The sequence below is a fragment of the Bremia lactucae genome, linkage group LG19, assembly GCF_004359215.1.
Source record: "Bremia lactucae strain SF5 linkage group LG19, whole genome shotgun sequence".
Classification (NCBI taxonomy): Eukaryota; Oomycota; class Peronosporomycetes; order Peronosporales; family Peronosporaceae; genus Bremia; species Bremia lactucae.
The window spans coordinates 1,362,584-1,379,112 of record NC_090628.1 but is presented as its reverse complement, the minus strand read 5'-3'; the positions used below and the strand labels follow the sequence as shown (position 1 = coordinate 1,379,112).

General features: G+C 47.1%; 7 protein-coding genes across 7 annotated transcripts; 4 read left to right on the top strand and 3 right to left on the bottom strand.

Moving 5' to 3' along the window:
- Nucleotides 1-222: 222 nt before the first annotated feature.
- On the top strand, nt 223-496 carry CCR75_004607 (uncharacterized protein; the record flags this gene model as incomplete). The annotated part of the gene is made up of 2 exons (XM_067962693.1): nt 223-290; nt 361-496. The coding sequence occupies 2 exons, from the start codon at nt 223-225 to the stop codon at nt 494-496; spliced, it is 204 nt and encodes a 67-aa protein (XP_067823843.1).
- An 88-nt stretch (nt 497-584) lies between these two features.
- Nucleotides 585-1,156, bottom strand: CCR75_004608 (uncharacterized protein; the record flags this gene model as incomplete). The annotated part of the gene is made up of 2 exons (XM_067962694.1): nt 585-1,025; nt 1,091-1,156. 2 exons carry the CDS (start codon nt 1,154-1,156, stop codon nt 585-587), a joined length of 507 nt encoding a protein of 168 aa, XP_067823848.1.
- Nucleotides 1,157-1,349: 193 nt separating this feature from the next.
- On the top strand, nt 1,350-2,205 carry CCR75_004609 (uncharacterized protein; the record flags this gene model as incomplete). The annotated part of the gene is made up of 2 exons (XM_067962695.1): nt 1,350-1,723; nt 1,752-2,205. The coding sequence occupies 2 exons, from the start codon at nt 1,350-1,352 to the stop codon at nt 2,203-2,205; spliced, it is 828 nt and encodes a 275-aa protein (XP_067823847.1).
- A 1,547-nt stretch (nt 2,206-3,752) lies between these two features.
- Nucleotides 3,753-4,694, top strand: CCR75_004610 (uncharacterized protein; the record flags this gene model as incomplete). The annotated part of the gene is made up of 1 exon (XM_067962696.1): nt 3,753-4,694. One exon carries the CDS (start codon nt 3,753-3,755, stop codon nt 4,692-4,694), a length of 942 nt encoding a protein of 313 aa, XP_067823705.1.
- Nucleotides 4,695-5,024: 330 nt separating this feature from the next.
- On the bottom strand, nt 5,025-5,320 carry CCR75_004611 (uncharacterized protein; the record flags this gene model as incomplete). The annotated part of the gene is given in 3 exon segments (XM_067962697.1): nt 5,025-5,115; nt 5,139-5,264; nt 5,277-5,320. The coding sequence occupies 3 exon segments, from the start codon at nt 5,318-5,320 to the stop codon at nt 5,025-5,027; spliced, it is 261 nt and encodes an 86-aa protein (XP_067823706.1).
- Nucleotides 5,321-5,443: 123 nt separating this feature from the next.
- CCR75_004612 (uncharacterized protein) lies at nt 5,444-5,770 on the bottom strand (the record flags this gene model as incomplete). Its single annotated transcript, XM_067962698.1, has 2 exons — nt 5,444-5,735; nt 5,760-5,770. 2 exons carry the CDS (start codon nt 5,768-5,770, stop codon nt 5,444-5,446), a joined length of 303 nt encoding a protein of 100 aa, XP_067823703.1.
- A 66-nt stretch (nt 5,771-5,836) lies between these two features.
- Nucleotides 5,837-8,117, top strand: CCR75_004613 (uncharacterized protein). Its single transcript, XM_067962699.1, has 7 exons — nt 5,837-5,969; nt 6,071-6,163; nt 6,225-6,719; nt 6,781-6,876; nt 6,935-7,296; nt 7,355-8,035; nt 8,092-8,117. Exons 1-6 carry the CDS (start codon nt 5,865-5,867, stop codon nt 7,467-7,469), a joined length of 1,266 nt encoding a protein of 421 aa, XP_067823704.1. The 5' UTR covers nt 5,837-5,864; the 3' UTR covers nt 7,470-8,035; nt 8,092-8,117.
- The last annotated feature ends 8,412 nt before the right edge of the window (nt 8,118-16,529 follow it).

Below are 16,529 nucleotides of genomic sequence, written 5' to 3'. Positions count from 1 at the left end.
GGCATAGGATAGCTGACTGTTTTCCAAGTGCATCGATAGCCGCAGCCAGCATCGGGCTACCCTCAGCGGCTCAGGTGCCCGCACGGCTTGAATTCGCATGTTGTCATTATCAGCTCCAAGTCGGCTGTTTTGTGCGGACAGCTTTTCACAAAAAATGCTTTATTTTTAACAGAAACGCCGTTTCGATAGTATTGTGGTTGGAAGCCATTGATTGCGTGCACCATGGGGGCCGATCATTCTAAACCAAGCTCGCTGATTCAGTGCACCGAAGAGATGGAAGCTTACGTGAAGTAAGTGCCAGTCTGATTTATGACTCAGAGATAAACTGGTATATATTCTCTACATTAATTGTTATGTTAGATGCGTCGAAGCGAAAACCGCCGAGAGTGGAGGATTACGTGACGGCGAGGAGTGCGAGAAGGAGAGCGAGGCTTATCGAGAATGCCGACGAATGGCCAAGGAGGTCAAGAATGCTATAAATCGGCAGCGACTTTAGAGAGACCCAGTTACTAAAAACTATGATCTGCTAAAAATTACATCACATTAAATACAAATGACCTACTTCACAATCGAAGTGCCTGCACTTATAACGGATCCAGTCGTTCGCTTGTTTCCATTTTGGTATCGTCGTCGTCGCTGTAGCCAAAACTGGAAGATGCTGTCTTGATGTCAAAATTATTTTTGTTATTTACACTAGACGGGATATCGCCCACTGTCGTGTCGCGTACGACACGTACGCCGCCGAGTTTTCGGGAGGATAAGTTACTGACTTTGGAAGAACCCGAGGACAAATTCTTGCCGTAATAGCCGAAAGACGAGCGCGACGCGGTACGATGATGACGACCGTGGTGCTGTCGACGCTGAGAGAGCACCTGAATGTCTTTTGGCAAATAAGCGTCCGGTACGAGCTGCTCTGAATTAGACAAAATCGAGGCCACTGATAAGTCGGAGGCAGACGACAAGGAGCGCCCAAGTCCGTTCACGGCTGCGTCAAAATTCCGTGCACAGTCCTTGCTCTGATACTGCTGAGTAAAGCAAAGACAAGAGGTCATGACGGCAAACAGCAACCACAGACAACAAAGAAACATACCGGTTGCAGGTCATGGTCACTGTCGCTGGCTTGGAGGCCGCAAATAATCGAAAGGGTACCACCCATAACGATTGCAAAGTAAACTTGAGGCCCAGTACGCTTATTGTGTTGTGCCGCGGCATCCTCACCAAAGAATAATCACGTACACCACATGAGTGTTACCAAAGCTATGTACTAAAAAGCTGTTGTCAAGAACGTTTCACATAGAAAAGCCACTCGGAAAGTACCTAATTATAGAAAAACAAAGTGCCCATCCAAGATGGTCGCTGTCCGTGTGCGGCGATGGAGTGACGTTGAGGCGCGACGGCGGCCGATTCACCGCGCTGCCTACGACAACAGCACTCCAAGCGCTGCGCCTGCGGCTCCTATGCGAGCCGGTCCGATGCCTTCGGCAAAGAACGTTCCGTTGGCAGTCATGGAAGACGCCTCCGAGTGCGTCATTTGCCTGGACGAGTTAGCGCTGGGTCGTGCGCTATTTACGGCCGAGTGTGGCCACCGATACCATTTCAGCTGTTTGCTAGAGAACGTTAACCACGACGAGGCCAACTCGGACAAGTGTCCGATTTGCCGCAAGACGCAGACGCAGTGGCCTGAACAAACCGAAGGACTTGTCAAGGCTCATCCATACTGTAAGTATTAAAACCGAATACATTTTAAACAGCCCGTATGTAATCAAAACATGGCAACCAGGTACAAATTGTGGCAAACGGGGGTCGGGAGGACAATTCTGCGACGGATGTGGGCAGTCACTCGCGCACACACCGACGGCTCAGGAGCGCGCCCGGGCGGCGGCCGCAGCTTCAGCTGCTAGAAGCAACGTGGTGGTCGAGTGTCCAACGTGTCGAATTCGGTGTCTTGTAAGCACCACAGCGCGCGGTACGCTGCAGTGCCCTAATGGCCACCTTTTCCAGTTGCGAATGCCCCCGAGCATGGGCAACTCTCATGGCATCCGACAAAGCTTTAACGGAGCTGGGCCAGCTTTGATGACGTCGGGTCCGAGGCCAATAATGCGTCAATGTCCTACTTGCTACACTCGTGTGCAGATGCCGCCAGGTAGTCAAGCTGGCCAGTACATGTGTCCACATGGTCATACGTTTTTCTTTTCCCCATTTTAGTAGAATTATTTTTCTTTAATTGGGTCACTATTATATTGATAGCAACATAGAAAGCTACGCAACATGCTTTTAATGTCTGCTTACTATCAGTGCCGAAATGGTAGCCCCGTGGTAAAAAGAACATCGCTTAGAGACGTAACTTCCTTGAATTATACGAAGAAATACCATGCTCGGTCAACTGACCGATGATACTGCTTGAGCCGATTGTGCAACACTACATCGCACGCAAGAGTATCGGCTGAGTAATATCAGCATAGAGCACAAATATTGTCGTTTAGAAAATATCCAAATTATCACGAGTTACAATGAATTTTCGGGTCGGCAGCCTTTAGTATCTTTCAATCTGTTCTGAACACTTGCTTGCCAATTGAAATTGCCGAAAAAAAGTAAGTAATGCTGGCATATGCTACGTATCCATCACAAATCGCACAACGCCGCTGATGACGTTAATGCATAGCACGGATGCGCAAGTGCACTGTCGACCAGGGCTGTCCTGTAAACCAAATGACTGGCTCCGTGAGCGCTTCAGCCTGATCGTCGACCATCCTTTAACTTTGAAGCACCGTTGTTGCATTCGAGTCTTCCACTGGGTTTCCAAATCGTGAAAACGGCAAGAAGGCCGCCAGAAAACAAGCTAATCAGGGCTCATTGAAACGCATTGCCTATTGCAATAGCTCGATATGATGGCAGGGACGGTGACGATCAGCTCGATGCAATAAAGCTGCCAGATCGAGACCTTTCATATTTAAATCCACTATATCAGTGCCAGTAGACAGACTCTTTAATATTTTAATCTTAAATTGTTGTCAACCGCATAGCAATTTAAATTCAACGCGTTGATCATTGTCTTGGTCGAAAGTAAATGTAGTTATTCGAATTTTAAAATCCTCGAAGAAGATGTCAGTTGGCGCATTTCAAATTTACAACCTGGAGGGCTTCCAATCAGACGACCGCCTTCCCGATTATCAATCTGCTAGGAAGAGACTTGATCCAGCCTTTAAATTTGCTTGTTCTCTATTTCACGCACGATTTTAATCAAAAGTGTCACATATGTCCAGGAGCTACAATCAAAAGACGCTATTCGATTTAAAAGCTACATATTTATCGTACTACAGTATATCTTATTTTACTGAAAATAAGCCTAAAAGCTACGTCAAGTTTTCCACGAGCTCAATTTCAAGGTTCGCAATAGAAACCGAGCAGTACAGAACATCTTGTTCAGTGCTGTTCGACACAGCAAATGTCGCGACAGTCTTAAGCCATCGCAACCCGAGCTCGGTGTCATCACTGCAGTTGTAAAGCCAAAAAAGAAAGGCTTGGACAGGCAGTAGGCGAATGTCCCAAGATCTTTGTGGCTGCCCGAGTTTAAAAAGTCCGAGTCTCTGCTGATGGATCAAAACTCTCTTGCACCCGTTCTCTCAAGCTACTTTTCCTCTCGCAACAACGGTATAGCATCACAAGGCCGTGAGAGACGAGGTGTCGTTTCAATTCGAAACTTGCAAGTTATCCCTCATCCAAGTGCACACGACGTCGTTGCGACAATAGCAATGGCAGCCGCTTATCAACTCGCAACGGAACGTCCTCATATCACCCTTTCTTCACGCAGAGACGTGACTGGGATCGACACTCTTCAGACACCAATTACGACGTTTACAGAGCTCCTGAATGCAGCGCAGACTGTCGAGACCAATACCCACAAGAAAAACGCTACTGCACTCCTTGACAACTCCGTCATTCGACGTCGTCTTCGGAATCGCGTCTCGTGCCGCAAGACTCGGCTCAAACGCAAGCTTCAGCAGCATGCGCTCGAGGTCGTAGCTCGTGAACGTCAGGAACGCCACGAGTATCTGACGCACCTTGTGCAGATGCTAGGAATTAATGGCAGCACACAAGGTGCGCAGAAGTGCAGCAGCAAATTCCGAGACCAACTTTATCGTGAGCTTGCTGCCAAGAGCCTGCACTACTCGTTAGTGGATCCAAACTACCTTGGGTGGAACGAGGGCGACATTACGACTGCTCATACGGACATGAAGCAAGATTTTGATGCTGCTGCTTCTCATTCAACGAGGCGACTGAAACGACAACGTCAGACGCGAGACAAGGACTCCTCCGCTGCACTTCAAAGCAGCGTTGTTCCTCAGACGTCGTTAGTCGAGCAATGGCGATCGATTGTCGATGGGTTACAAAATGTGGTCTTTACGCTCGATCGAATGCAAGAGCATGAGGTTGAAACTGGTGTCTTTCAGCGTCACTGCTACTGGAATTTTGTCGCTCTTAATTCGGCGAGGGTGCAGCAAGATGGTGTAATCGCTGCTGTTGCAGTCTCTGGAGTCACGCGCCTCCAATTTTACGGACGTCACGTGAAAGAAGTCAAAGTTAGCACAGTTGAACGTGTATATAACGTCCCATTTGATCTTGCAGCGACACCAACACCAACCCCAAGAAGCGCTCGAACACGGGATGCCATAACTGTAGAATATAATCAATGATTAATCAAGAACTTGCCAACGCACAATCCATTGCAAACTTGAAATTCAAGATGCTGGCATAGCTAAATAGTCAGAATAAAGAAGAGTGCCCGGCATTTCAAATGTTTTTTCTTAGTATTGTACTTGATAAACTTCCTGGAATCTAGCTGGGTGGGTCGTGTGGACATCCTTGTATCGTATTGCAATAAAATGCACCAGAAAGCGACATTCCTCCTAAATGGACTCGTCTTGGCTTTACCTTAAGCAAGTGACGTTCTCAACCTGCTGTCTCGGTCGCAATCTTATTGTGGGCAAAGGCTAGCGCAATTCAAAGATACGCGAGGCTGGCAATCATTCAAGAGACGTGTGGCGCTCGAAATGATTTAGCAGTGATGGCTTCTCCGCATCGTGGTTACTCGCAGTGATTATTGCAAGTTGCACTCTTTTCATAAATGTTCATTTAACGTTGAGATCTCAATAACTTGACCACACGTCTTGCATGGCGTGAGAATTTGGCAGGAGGCCCAGAAGTGTTGGTCAAGATACTCAGAGTCAAACTTATTGTCCATGACGCCACAAATAGGCACGTAACTTCAAAAAAACTTATTTTCAATACTACTGGTTTCTATGGGCATGTCGAGCAACATCAAGTAGCTTCAAAACCTGTTCTATTCTAGCTTAATCAAACGCCAGTTGATACTTTTCAAGCTGCTTTGGTTTAAGCAATTTAACAAGGCCTTCTATTTTAGTGCCCACGACGAGATACAAAGTTACTGTGATTTCTCCTTTCCTACGTCACGAATTTTGCGACTGTGGTGTATCAGGCAATTACAGTCTTCAAGAAGCCTCATGATGCCAGGAACCGAAAGTTCGGATTCAGGAAGTAAATGAAGTTTTTTTAGCACAAGCTTAGGTCCGAGTGGCTTCTTAGTCCGTTTTGTGAGATGAGAGGCGACGAATCCGCACAATGTTGTTTGCTGCCGCAATACGCTTAGTAGTGCTGCAGCTTCGTCACGAACGTTTCCAAGCTGACTTATGCTATCGCCGAAATTTCTTTTTTCTCTTAAGCTTTATAGGCTGATAAACGTATTCCTCATATTTTTTTAGTAATCAGAATGAATAACCCAAAAGAAAGTTTCCAAAATTAATATCTCTTCTCTCAGGCAAACGTCGGACGAAAAGACAGCTTGCATGTCAGGTACTGACAAAGATCACGACTGGATAGTCGACGACAAGAATCACGTGGAATTTGTGCTAAATGAAGTGAGCAAGCTATTGGGTACCAAAAGTGCGCGTGTCCGTTTCTATTTGACGCGTGACAAGCTCACAGAAATTGGCCTGCTCTGAAGATAGATAGCACGACTAATGCATTTAAAATTTGTAAATACTTTTTTAAGGGTACAAATGAGCTGGAATATTCTGGACGTGATGTGATCTATCGCCGAGCTGCTGTTGGGACGCAATTTATGACGTCATGCGTCGGCTCGCAGGTGTGGGGCACCCTCATAACGAACTTATACGAACTCATTACTTAATTTCTGTAATTCACAGAACGTATTTGAAGCAAATTCATTTAAAAATGTAGTAATGGCAAGCCATGCAGCTTCATGCAAGGACCTGGACGATGAAATGAGTAGCAGTGACCTCAGGCAAAACAAAACTGAGGACTTAAACTTCGATGCTGCAAAGGATGCAGCAAGTACTTCGCAATTTTTCATTCCCACTGAAGAAGTACCTGACGCTCAGGAAGTGAATTATCACCAAGTGAACCCCATGTTCGAGTCTAGTGAACCTGCAGACGTCGTTTTTTTCACTCTGTACGAGGCGATGCAAGCCCTCGATATAAAGTTTTCGTGTGGCCCCGACTGGACGGTACATCTATGTTGCGACCTTTATTCTATCCTTAAATTGAAAAGAATCGTGATTGACGTAATTGCCAAGATGGATGCTTATGCAGTAATAGCGGCCGAGGAGCTTTCGTTTAAAGTGTTGCTACAACGCTTGGCAATTAAGTCGACAATTTGCGTCGACTTTATTTTAATTTCAGTATGGTTTGCCTAGTATGCTTGGCTTTGGCAATTTATAATGCTATATCTATGCATTGCAGGGTGACGAGCTCAAATTTTTAGGATTGACGGACTCTATACGAAAAAGTTGCCGATCAATTGACAAAGACATGACCGGGATACCCGATTTAAGGTTTGTACATTAGAGGTTGAGATGATCGTTGTGCTCTTGTACAATTTGATGCTTACACTCAGCTCTTAATAATTATTCTTTTAACGCGTTGCTCGGCTGCGCTTGTTACCAGCTTTGATATCATGGCTGATTGGTCGATGCCTCGAGAACTCTCCCCAGGATCACTTCCTGTGAATTTACAGGAGCTTGCGATGCTACTCGTGGATATTGATTTAAAGTCTTCGTCTTCCACGCGATACGAAGCAGCAAAGCGCCTTAAAGAACTCTGTCACTACGACTCGAATCGCCGCGCGCTTGTTGATCAGCTGAAGGAGCAATTTATCATGGGACTTCAGGCCATGCTAAAGGATGACAACGAGAACATCGTGCGATTTGCCATCTTTATAATTTTAAACTTTGCTGACGACGCAACGACGCTAAACAAGTAAGTGTTGTCATCGTGATCATAACTTCTTCGATTATTTACCGAGTTGTTTTTTCAGCTTCGAGTTACCTTGGCTGCCTGAAACTCTTCGTGGCATTGTAGCGGTCTCTCAGAAAGAATCCACTAAACAACTCGCAGACGATCTCTTCAAAACAATAAACGCAATTTGTTAGCCCGAAATAGTTCCCTTGAGATGTGGTAAAGGCACTTCTCTTTTTAACGAATAATCTCAATATCAGCCCTGCTTCACATGCTCAGTAGAAATTATGCGACATTCACAATCCACAAGCCCAACTACTTGTCTACACAGAGGACATAGGGAACGCCTCGACAAAGCCTTCGCCACGGCTTTGTAAGACGTCTGGGGCCGTCATTGAGTGTATATGCTTGTCAAAAGCAATTGTTGCGCTAGATAAGAATAGAAAAGTCCCAACAAATTTATTCAGGTGTCGTTTGATCTGACATAAACTTCTTCAAGGCTAATACTTTCAGCTTTTGGAGGCTCATTTATAACGCGATCCAGGTTTTGAAACCAGGTTCTGGCACGTGACCCGCGTTAAGAGAGTCTCCAGAAGCTGCAAATATTAGCGGATTGTCTTGAAAGATTGGTCTGTCTTTTCAGCATTTGGCACCTCAAAAAAAAAGAAAAAAAGCTGATCGCCGCAGCAAGAGGAATTAAAACGAACAAAATAGCATGCTTGACCCACGCGGCAAAAGTGCTGATGGCTCCCGAAAGAACCTACACAGGCACAAGACTTTAATATTGATACTTGCAAAACGTCCTTTACTTCTTACAAATTGCACATCTCCTTGTCCATCGCATCGGCGCGAGCAGCTAAATTCATCATTCTTTAAAGCTATATAGGCAAGTGACATAAGAAATATATCATCAAAGGCAAGCTGACAAACCTGTTTTGTGCGGCGTATTATTAGTCCATCTGGAATAGTACAAGACAAGCCTTTTGAATGAAAATACGAATACACTATTAGTCAAGAAACTATTTCACGTTCGTCAATACTTTTGCCTCGCTAAAAACTGAGCCGGTGGGACCTTTGCAGCTTGGCCAACATAATTTTAGTTTTACTTTTATTAATATCTGTAGCTTATTTTACATCGATGCCGGCTACAATCGCGTAGCGACGCGCAGTCGTGCGTATCCATCATAAATCGATTTCAAATTAATTATTGTCTCCCTAAGATGCATCAGCTCGGAATTCACACTACAAGCTCATTTTAGTAAAAAAATATGACGTAGAGAAGGAGCTTACGATTTGGCCATGCCGTCACTAAATTTAAGTGTGCGATCGAAAGCATGCGATCTATCAGCTTAAAAGCTGACACAACGACCTGTGCAATACAATCTGGGGCACCAGTTTGTGCCAGATGAGAACACACGTCTAGCTATCGCCGAGAATTGACACCGTAATGCTCCATATCCATGGTGACCTTATGAATTGCAGCAACTTGGTGTTTCCATAGATTACTACAGACACAACGGGGAAGAACAAGCCAATCACAGTGACCAGTTCTTCGCCCTCTTTAGCGAATGCCAGTGAAATTTCCTCCGCATAAGGCGCCAGGAATGTCCCGAAAGTGAGCATTTAATCCACCATTCGTGTTGTGATATGGACCAGCATCGTAAGCTCCACTTGTTCCATCGTGATTTTCACCAATAAATTGATGCAATAATCATTTTCTACTTCGATAGACCCCGCTATTATCGGCGGCCAGTGCCGAATCGTCCGGATGCATACCGCGAGGCAAAAAAGTTGATGACAAGCGATAAAGTTGAATCCTTGATGGTGCAATAGCAGTCTCTGGATTTGGCACGATCGGCTGGGTCTCGTTTCTACTCAACAAATGATAATTTCGTGCTTAATCTTTTGGCCGCGTCAAAGTTTTTACTGACCAGCTTCTCTTTTTTATGCTTCGAGCTTTGCAGTTGTTTGTCGAGATTTAATAGCCTGTCACTATGAGTCGACACATTGTGTAACGGGCTGAAGTTGCCCTAACGTCACACAGTTCCCGTTTAGTGCACTTTTGGTTTACTTAAGTGGATGGTCAATTACTTTAATGAAGTAATAAGACCCACCACTCGGGTGTGTTTAACATTTCTGACCAACCCTTGTGTATGTGATGCCATTCACATTAGAGGGATGACGGCTAGCGTCATCCGTTACGCGAGGTATCTAGAAAGATACGCTCGCAATACATATTAGTGTTATGTAGCGGAGCTACCTCGCTCCTAAAGTTAGAGGAAGACTCTCAGACTCAGAGAGTCACTTAGTTCTATTGAGCTAATGGGTCTAACAACCCAGGGAGTCGTACATCCTATTGAAGCTTAAGGAATCCTAGTTCAAGGGATTCGGGGGTTCGTAGAACCAAGTGGCAACCAGTGCCCAAAAGGATATACATTAGGCTTTTTTCTATCTCTTACAGATCAATGCGCAAGCCTTACAAAGGCACTTAACGCTTTAAGATCAAAAGGGGAACTGCACTTTGTTTAATTATTTAAACTTTAAAACCTTACCCTAGCTAATTTGAAACAGATTTTGGCCGCCAAATTTATATCTGGCGGCGACCACGTTTGTTACCCATATAATAAATGGTATTTAAGTAACTAACTATTTAAAAATAAGATCACCCATCGCACTAAGTACTTTGGTTAAGTGTCGTCACGGGAGCGGGTGTCCGGCTCCTCGTGCGAACTTACCAAGTAGGAAGTAGTTCTCAGACTAATTTATATTTAATCGCATTAAACATAAATACCTATTTTTTCCAATCAAAATGTCATCTCTATAGATAACACTTGATATCTATTGCGAGCGTATCTTTCTAGATACGTCGCGTAACGGATGACGCTAGCCGTCATCACGGATGACGTTAGGCGTTATCGCTCCTAATGTGAATGCAGCCTATGTGCATCACATACACAAGGGTTGGTCACATGTCTGAACCAAACCCGAGTGCTGGGTCTAATTACTTTAGTTTAGTAATTGACCATCCCCTTAAGTACACCAAGCGTACTTAACGGGGGCTGCGTAGCATTAGGGTAACTTTATCCCATTACACCATCCCCCCTTAAAGAACGAATTTACATGTTAAATTCGTCAAAAAAGAGCGAGGAACTGCGAGCCGCTTTCCGCGCCGCTAGTTCACTCAATCACTCTAGCGACCTGTGTTTCCATACACGGCGCCAAGATGCCACCTAAAAGGGGCCACGTTGGTGGGTCGTCTGCGAAGTCGCCCACTCAACCTCAAACTAAGCGCACGTGCCGCGTTAATTCGCCGGCTGCGTTTAATGCCTTAGTCGAAACGCCGACAGCTACTGCTGCTGTCGCGTTTACGGGGCTAAAGGATCCATCCCACTTTAAGAGTGAGGATGCTGATCCGTCGCTTATTGTCGACTACAACGAGTCGACACCGTTGCCGTCACCTCACAGTAGTGATGCGGACGACGAGCTCATGATGAATGATGATGGCGCATTATTGCCCAGCCAAACTTCTCTCATGGCTCACAACATGGTGACAGCAACATTAACGAATGCTGTCTCATCGTCTGCGCTGGATAGCCCAGCGACAGGTAATGAGAGCGCTGTCCATTTAGGCGCAGCCGCTTCTCCGTTGGGTATAACCACAACGCCTTATGCTCAGACCATGATCCATAATGATTCTGACATAGAGGATTCGGAGCCTAAAGCTCCGCCGACGACACGTGAAAGGGAAACCTTTCGTTCACCGAAGTGATCCAACAGCAGGCGACAGTTGTCGTCCTAGCTGTAGCTCTCTTTTATCTCAGAGGCCAATAAGCTCGTCACGCGGTGCCTTCATGGCTGCCAACGTTGACCCCTAAAATTGTGCTTTAGCTCTAGACACACTTTCCTGGTGTCTAACCTCGAAGTCTGGTCTACGCGATAAAGTGTCAACCAAGACATTCGACTTACCCGGCTTGTATTCAACTTTGAAACTAAATTCAGAGAAGAATGTAAGTCATCTTGCCATTCTAGGCGAGAGATTCGGTGGATATATTGGGGTCCGCAGCGATGAGTGATCCGTATAAATCACAAATGCTTCGGTGCCCAGTAGGTGCACACGAACTTGACAAGAGCATACTTCATTAAGAGTAGCTCTTTCTCATGCATACGGTAATTCAGTTCCGCGACTTTTAATAGCCGGGACTGATAAGAGATTGATCGGTCAACGCCGTCGTCATCCTTCTGCATGAGCGCGCTGCTGATTGCAAAATTACTTGCATCGCAGACAACGATGAAGGGCTTACCGCGTCTGGCAATGCCAAGACCGGTGCCTCCACAAGAGACTGCTTCACTGATGTGAGCGCATCTTCTTGTTCTTTTAACCAAACCCATTCTGTGTTCTTTTTAAGGATATCAGATAATGGTTAAATTTGCTCAGCATAATTCTTGCTATACTTATGCAAGTAATTAGCGAGCCCTAGGAATTGGCGCAAATCCTTCACATGCCGTGGGATTGGCCATTCCTTTACTGATTTTACCTTGTCTGGGTCTGCTCGAACACCATGTGTACCTACGATGCAACCCAGCACAGTTATCTTAAGGGACAACTATCACGCACTTTTGCAAGTTGACGTAAAATTGGGCGTCCTTCAAAGTCTTCAACACAGCGTCTAAATGACGCTTGCGCGACTATATTGCGCTCAGCCCGGCCTCGGCCCTACTATGCACGAATATATCGTCAAAGTAAGCGCGTAGGCACGGTGCTGACGCATCACGTGAGCCACCACCCGGTTGAATGTCGCCGGTGCGTTTTTCAAACCTTGCGGCATCACAAGCCACTCCCAAAGCATACCGCTTGGGGTGCTTACTGCCGTTTTGGCTACATCGGACTCTCTCATGAGTACCTGATAGTAGCCATCCTTTCAATCCGGCCCGGAAAAGATAGTTGACTTTCCCATGAAGTTCAACAAGACATCTTTCCGCGGGATTGGCGTTTGCGTCGGTACGGTCGCCGTGTTCAGCTTATTGTAAGCATGAATCACGCGCCATCCACCGGTGGCTTTACGCACACAAAAGGTCGGCCTGCATTGAGGCGATTTGCTCTCACGCACATGTCCCGTCTTGGCTCGCTTGTCGAAGAATTCATCGATATAATTGACTTGCTCTTTCGGCAACGGCCATTACCTGGTCACACAATACTTGTTGTCAGGATCGAGGTCTATCTCGTGCCCGATGCCCCTATCTGCGGGTAGGCGGCTCGGCACTTCTTCTGGGAACACATCGCGATGATTCCACAGAACCTCAAAGAACGGACTGTCTTTCAAGGCATCACAGCCTTGAGCAGCAATTGCTTCTTTTTGTCCGATTCTAGAACGCTCTCGTCCAATGTGGACGACGGGCAACAAACCACCAAGTTCTCTCCTGGAACTGGTACGACTATTTTGTGGATCTTTTCGTCCTTATATTCGGCAAGGAACAGATCCCACGACATCTCTGGGAGATTTACTATCTCCTCGGCAGATTTAAAGACTTGCCGGAGCTCCTCAAATGAGGATGCTTCCACAGTTTCGTCTTTGACGGCCTCAAACACCTCGTTCGAAGGCCCGTCCTCTTTTATTAGGAGCTGATCCAAAGGTCACTCGTTTAGGCGTGCCTCTGATCGTCCTAATCTGTCGGGTACTCGTTCTTCGAATCACAACGACATTTGACTGTGAAGCGGGTGCCGTTGCATTCCTTGCTAACGCACCCCTTCCAACCGCACCAGGATCTAGGCACTGTGCCAGTTTATGCGACGCATGACTTCCTGTCAGCTCGCCGTCTACTGCCACATGCTCTCGGGTCTGTGCAGGACATTCGGACGCATGACTACTGGTCATCGTCCTTTTCACTACCCCAGCCTCCACGAGCTGGGTAGGAATTGGTGACGTTGACATCCTGTCAACGCACCCCCTCAACTGGGTTCGACACGACATCAATTCCATACGCCTCTTGCAGGAGCACATCCTTTCTGATGTCCTGCGTAGAGTTTGCAACTGTGCGTGTACGCCAGTCTATCCATGGTTGGTGCTTTGCCAACCATGCATGCCTAGGATGAGGTCATACGGACTCTCCATTCCTATCACTTTGAACTTCTCTTTACAAGAGAAGTCACTAAAGCTGGAGGCGAGTTCTACCTGAACCCTCTCAGACTTAACGAGCGCGCCGTTCGCTAAACGAACGGTCGCCTCTTCTCGCTGCCATCCTGGCAAAGCGACTCAAACATCGCCGGTCTCTTTCTTAGAGCCGCGAGTTTCACAAAATTTTGTGATGCACCCGAATCCACTAGGAGAATCATCACCTGGTCATAGCCTCTTACTTGAGCGCTATAGACCAGCAGGGTTGAGGTCCGAAAGTGTTCGAGACCTCAGGGACTATGCTATTCATTTGTTCCACAACTCTGAACTTAGGGGTAGCTTCAGAGTCCGCGTCAGTAGGGCAGGCATCACGCCCCTACTGCGCTCCTGCATTTTTCGACCTCTCAGTGGTCGAGGCAGAACTCATGCGTCTCGCACGCTGGTTCTTGCCATCGCCCTTTGGGTAGGGAGTCCTCTTGCTTGGCGTCTTTGCCCTAGCAGGGACCCTAACATATCAGCGGGTCATCATATGGCCGCGCTTGCCGCATTTATAGCAGACAACGTCTGCATTGCCCAACTTCATGGGAGTGTCATGACCTCTCGGTCGACGGCTTATACCAAGCTGTCGCCGAGGCACTGTTGTAGGATTGCTCCTCAACTAAGGCAATTTGGATTGCCTCTTCCATCGTCGAAGGCACCTTCTGTTAAGGGCCTGTCGAGATGGGCCATGCCGTAGTCGGTTTATAAATTTAGGCACCTTAATGTGCTCCGGAATCGGACCTACGGTAATGGACGCCGACAGCGGGCGCATCTCTTGCACATACCCTTGCAGAAATCGCTTCGCCTGTCGCGCTCCAAAGAGGCGCGCCTGAAGCAACACTTCCTTGTTCGGCGGCTGGTACATGGCGCGAGCCTTATCCTTAAAGATCGCCCATGTAGGGAACGCCTTTCTGTCCACCATAAGCGCCGAGTAAGCCCACACTGAGGTATTACCGCGCAGATGCAACATGGCGTACGACAGCATCCGGCTGTCGTCCTCTATGAGCTGCGGGACACCGCATTACTCCACGGCTAAAAGCCAGTGGACAATTGTGTGCGCTGCAGTTGCATTGAACTTAGGCGGGTCCATCCGAATGGGCGTCGGCTGATGCGGCCGGGCAGAGAGCATCTCAACAGTCCTGTTGAGAGCCTCGTTCCGAGCCTACTCATGCCTCAGCTCATCTTGAGTCTGAGTGACGGACTCCGCCGCAGCATAACTTTGTGCCTCGGACGCGGCCCTCCGCTGTCCGAGCACGAATGCCTCAAACTGCTCCAACTGAGCAACATGTTGCCCAGAAGGACTACCCAGAAGCCTGGCCAGGGCTTGTTCACCAAGACCCTGCGCCATAAGCCCTGCAACCTTTCGATGAAGTTCGGAGAGGTGGATGAACTGAGCCCAATCAATATTGAGGCTCATCCTCACGTACACACGCAGAAATGCGGGTCGTGGGAAGGATTTCAAGTGCTACAAAATGTAGGCGGGCACGTCGTAATGCGGCCACGCTCAACTTAGATGCACACCCTAGCGGTTTAACTAGCTTCTCTTGCGTGCAGTGAGGTAGTTGTGGTGGGCGCGTTAGCGACCTCACCCAACGCACTTAGTACTTTGGTTAAGTGTCGTCACGGGAGCGGTAATACCGCTCGTCGTACGAACTTACCAAGAAGAAAGTAGTTTTCAGACTAATTTATATTTAATCGCATTAAATATAAATACCTATTTTTTCCAATCAAAATGTCATCTCTATAGATAACACTTATTATGTATTGCGAGCGTATCTTTTTAGATTCCTCGCGTAACGGATGACACTAGCCGTCATCGCTCCTAATGTGAATGCACCCTACGTGCATCACATTTACAAGGGTTGGTCAAATATGTAAATCACACCCGAATGCTGGGTCTAATTACTTTAATTTAGCAATTGACCATCCCCTTAAGTACACCAAGTATACTTAACGGGGACTGTGTAACGTTAAGGCAACTTTATCCCGTTACACCCTCCCCCATCAGACTGTTGTCACCGAGTGACAACATTCGCTTCATTTTCTCTTTGAGGTTGGAACCTAAACAGCTAACCGTTCGGTTGTGTTTTTTATTCCTTTGTCTTATGACAGCCAAACGTGAGTCATAGACTCTTAGCACCTTCCTCGACGATGAGAGAATGGTGGACTTTGAAAGTCACTCTTCATCATCAGAGGAGGAGAAAGAGCGTCACTCTCTCACGCCTTCTCCTCCGGATGAACGTCGGCGGCCCCGAATCCGTTCCCAGAACGTGGTGCCGCTGATATATTAACTGCATTGAGCAGGACACGGATCTCTGAGTCCAACATCATTACGAATCCGCTCGATGAAGAGTAAGAGCGGATAATCCTCATAGAAGAAAGAGCTCGTCGTCGGGCTGCTGAGACAGCGAAAGCTACAGCTCATAGTAAATATAGATTCACTCCGCTTAGTGCGGACGAGCGTCTCGAAGAGATAGCGGGTCACAGCTTGGGCATGTGGATCTCCGGTGCCAGATCTCTGATGACCCGGTGAGGACGCCGGAGGAGATCGCTGCCCGCGACGCTCTTCATGAGCAATACCTTACGACAAAGGTAATGACGCGAAGCCAGTATCTGACGCGTTTGCGTGAACAAGCCCGTGGGGCTTCGGTGACCACCATGAGGGAAATTCCGATCGTTTTGTTTCCAAACGAAACAAGGAGTGAATTAAAGTCTCATTTGAGAACAGGGTCTACCGGGCCCGCCGACTTCGTAATATTTGGAATATCAGAGAGTCTGCGGTGTGGAACAGAAGCTTCGCTTCGATTTCGCTAAGCTTAAGGCCAAAGGCCAATTATGTTCGGCATTTATGGCACAAAACGAAGAAAGGCCTAGCCGATATTTTGGTGCTTTGTTTGATCGTCCCATTGTTCTACGTTGGCTTGGTTATAGTGCCATCTCGTTCCCCTTCTAGTGGTTGAAGGCGCTTTTGACGCGAGTTGGCTCTGAGCTTGGTGCTCCCCACCGTGATGTCGTGCTGGCCCTCTTGCCGTAGGTGCTGACCTCCGGCGTGAAAGACGGTCTCTAGCCGCTTCACTAGATACTGGTATTGACCCTTACGACGAC

Coding starts and splice junctions, on each gene's coding strand:
- CCR75_004613 (XM_067962699.1), top strand. CDS start 5,865: ATGTCAGGTACTGACAAAGATCACGACTGGATAGTCGACGACAAGAAT. Junction 6,164..6,224: donor CGTCATGCGTCGGCTCGCAG/GTGTGGGGCACC, acceptor TGTAATTCACAG/AACGTATTTGAAGCAAATTC. Junction 6,877..6,934: donor GGATACCCGATTTAAGGTTT/GTACATTAGAGG, acceptor GCTTACACTCAG/CTCTTAATAATTATTCTTTT.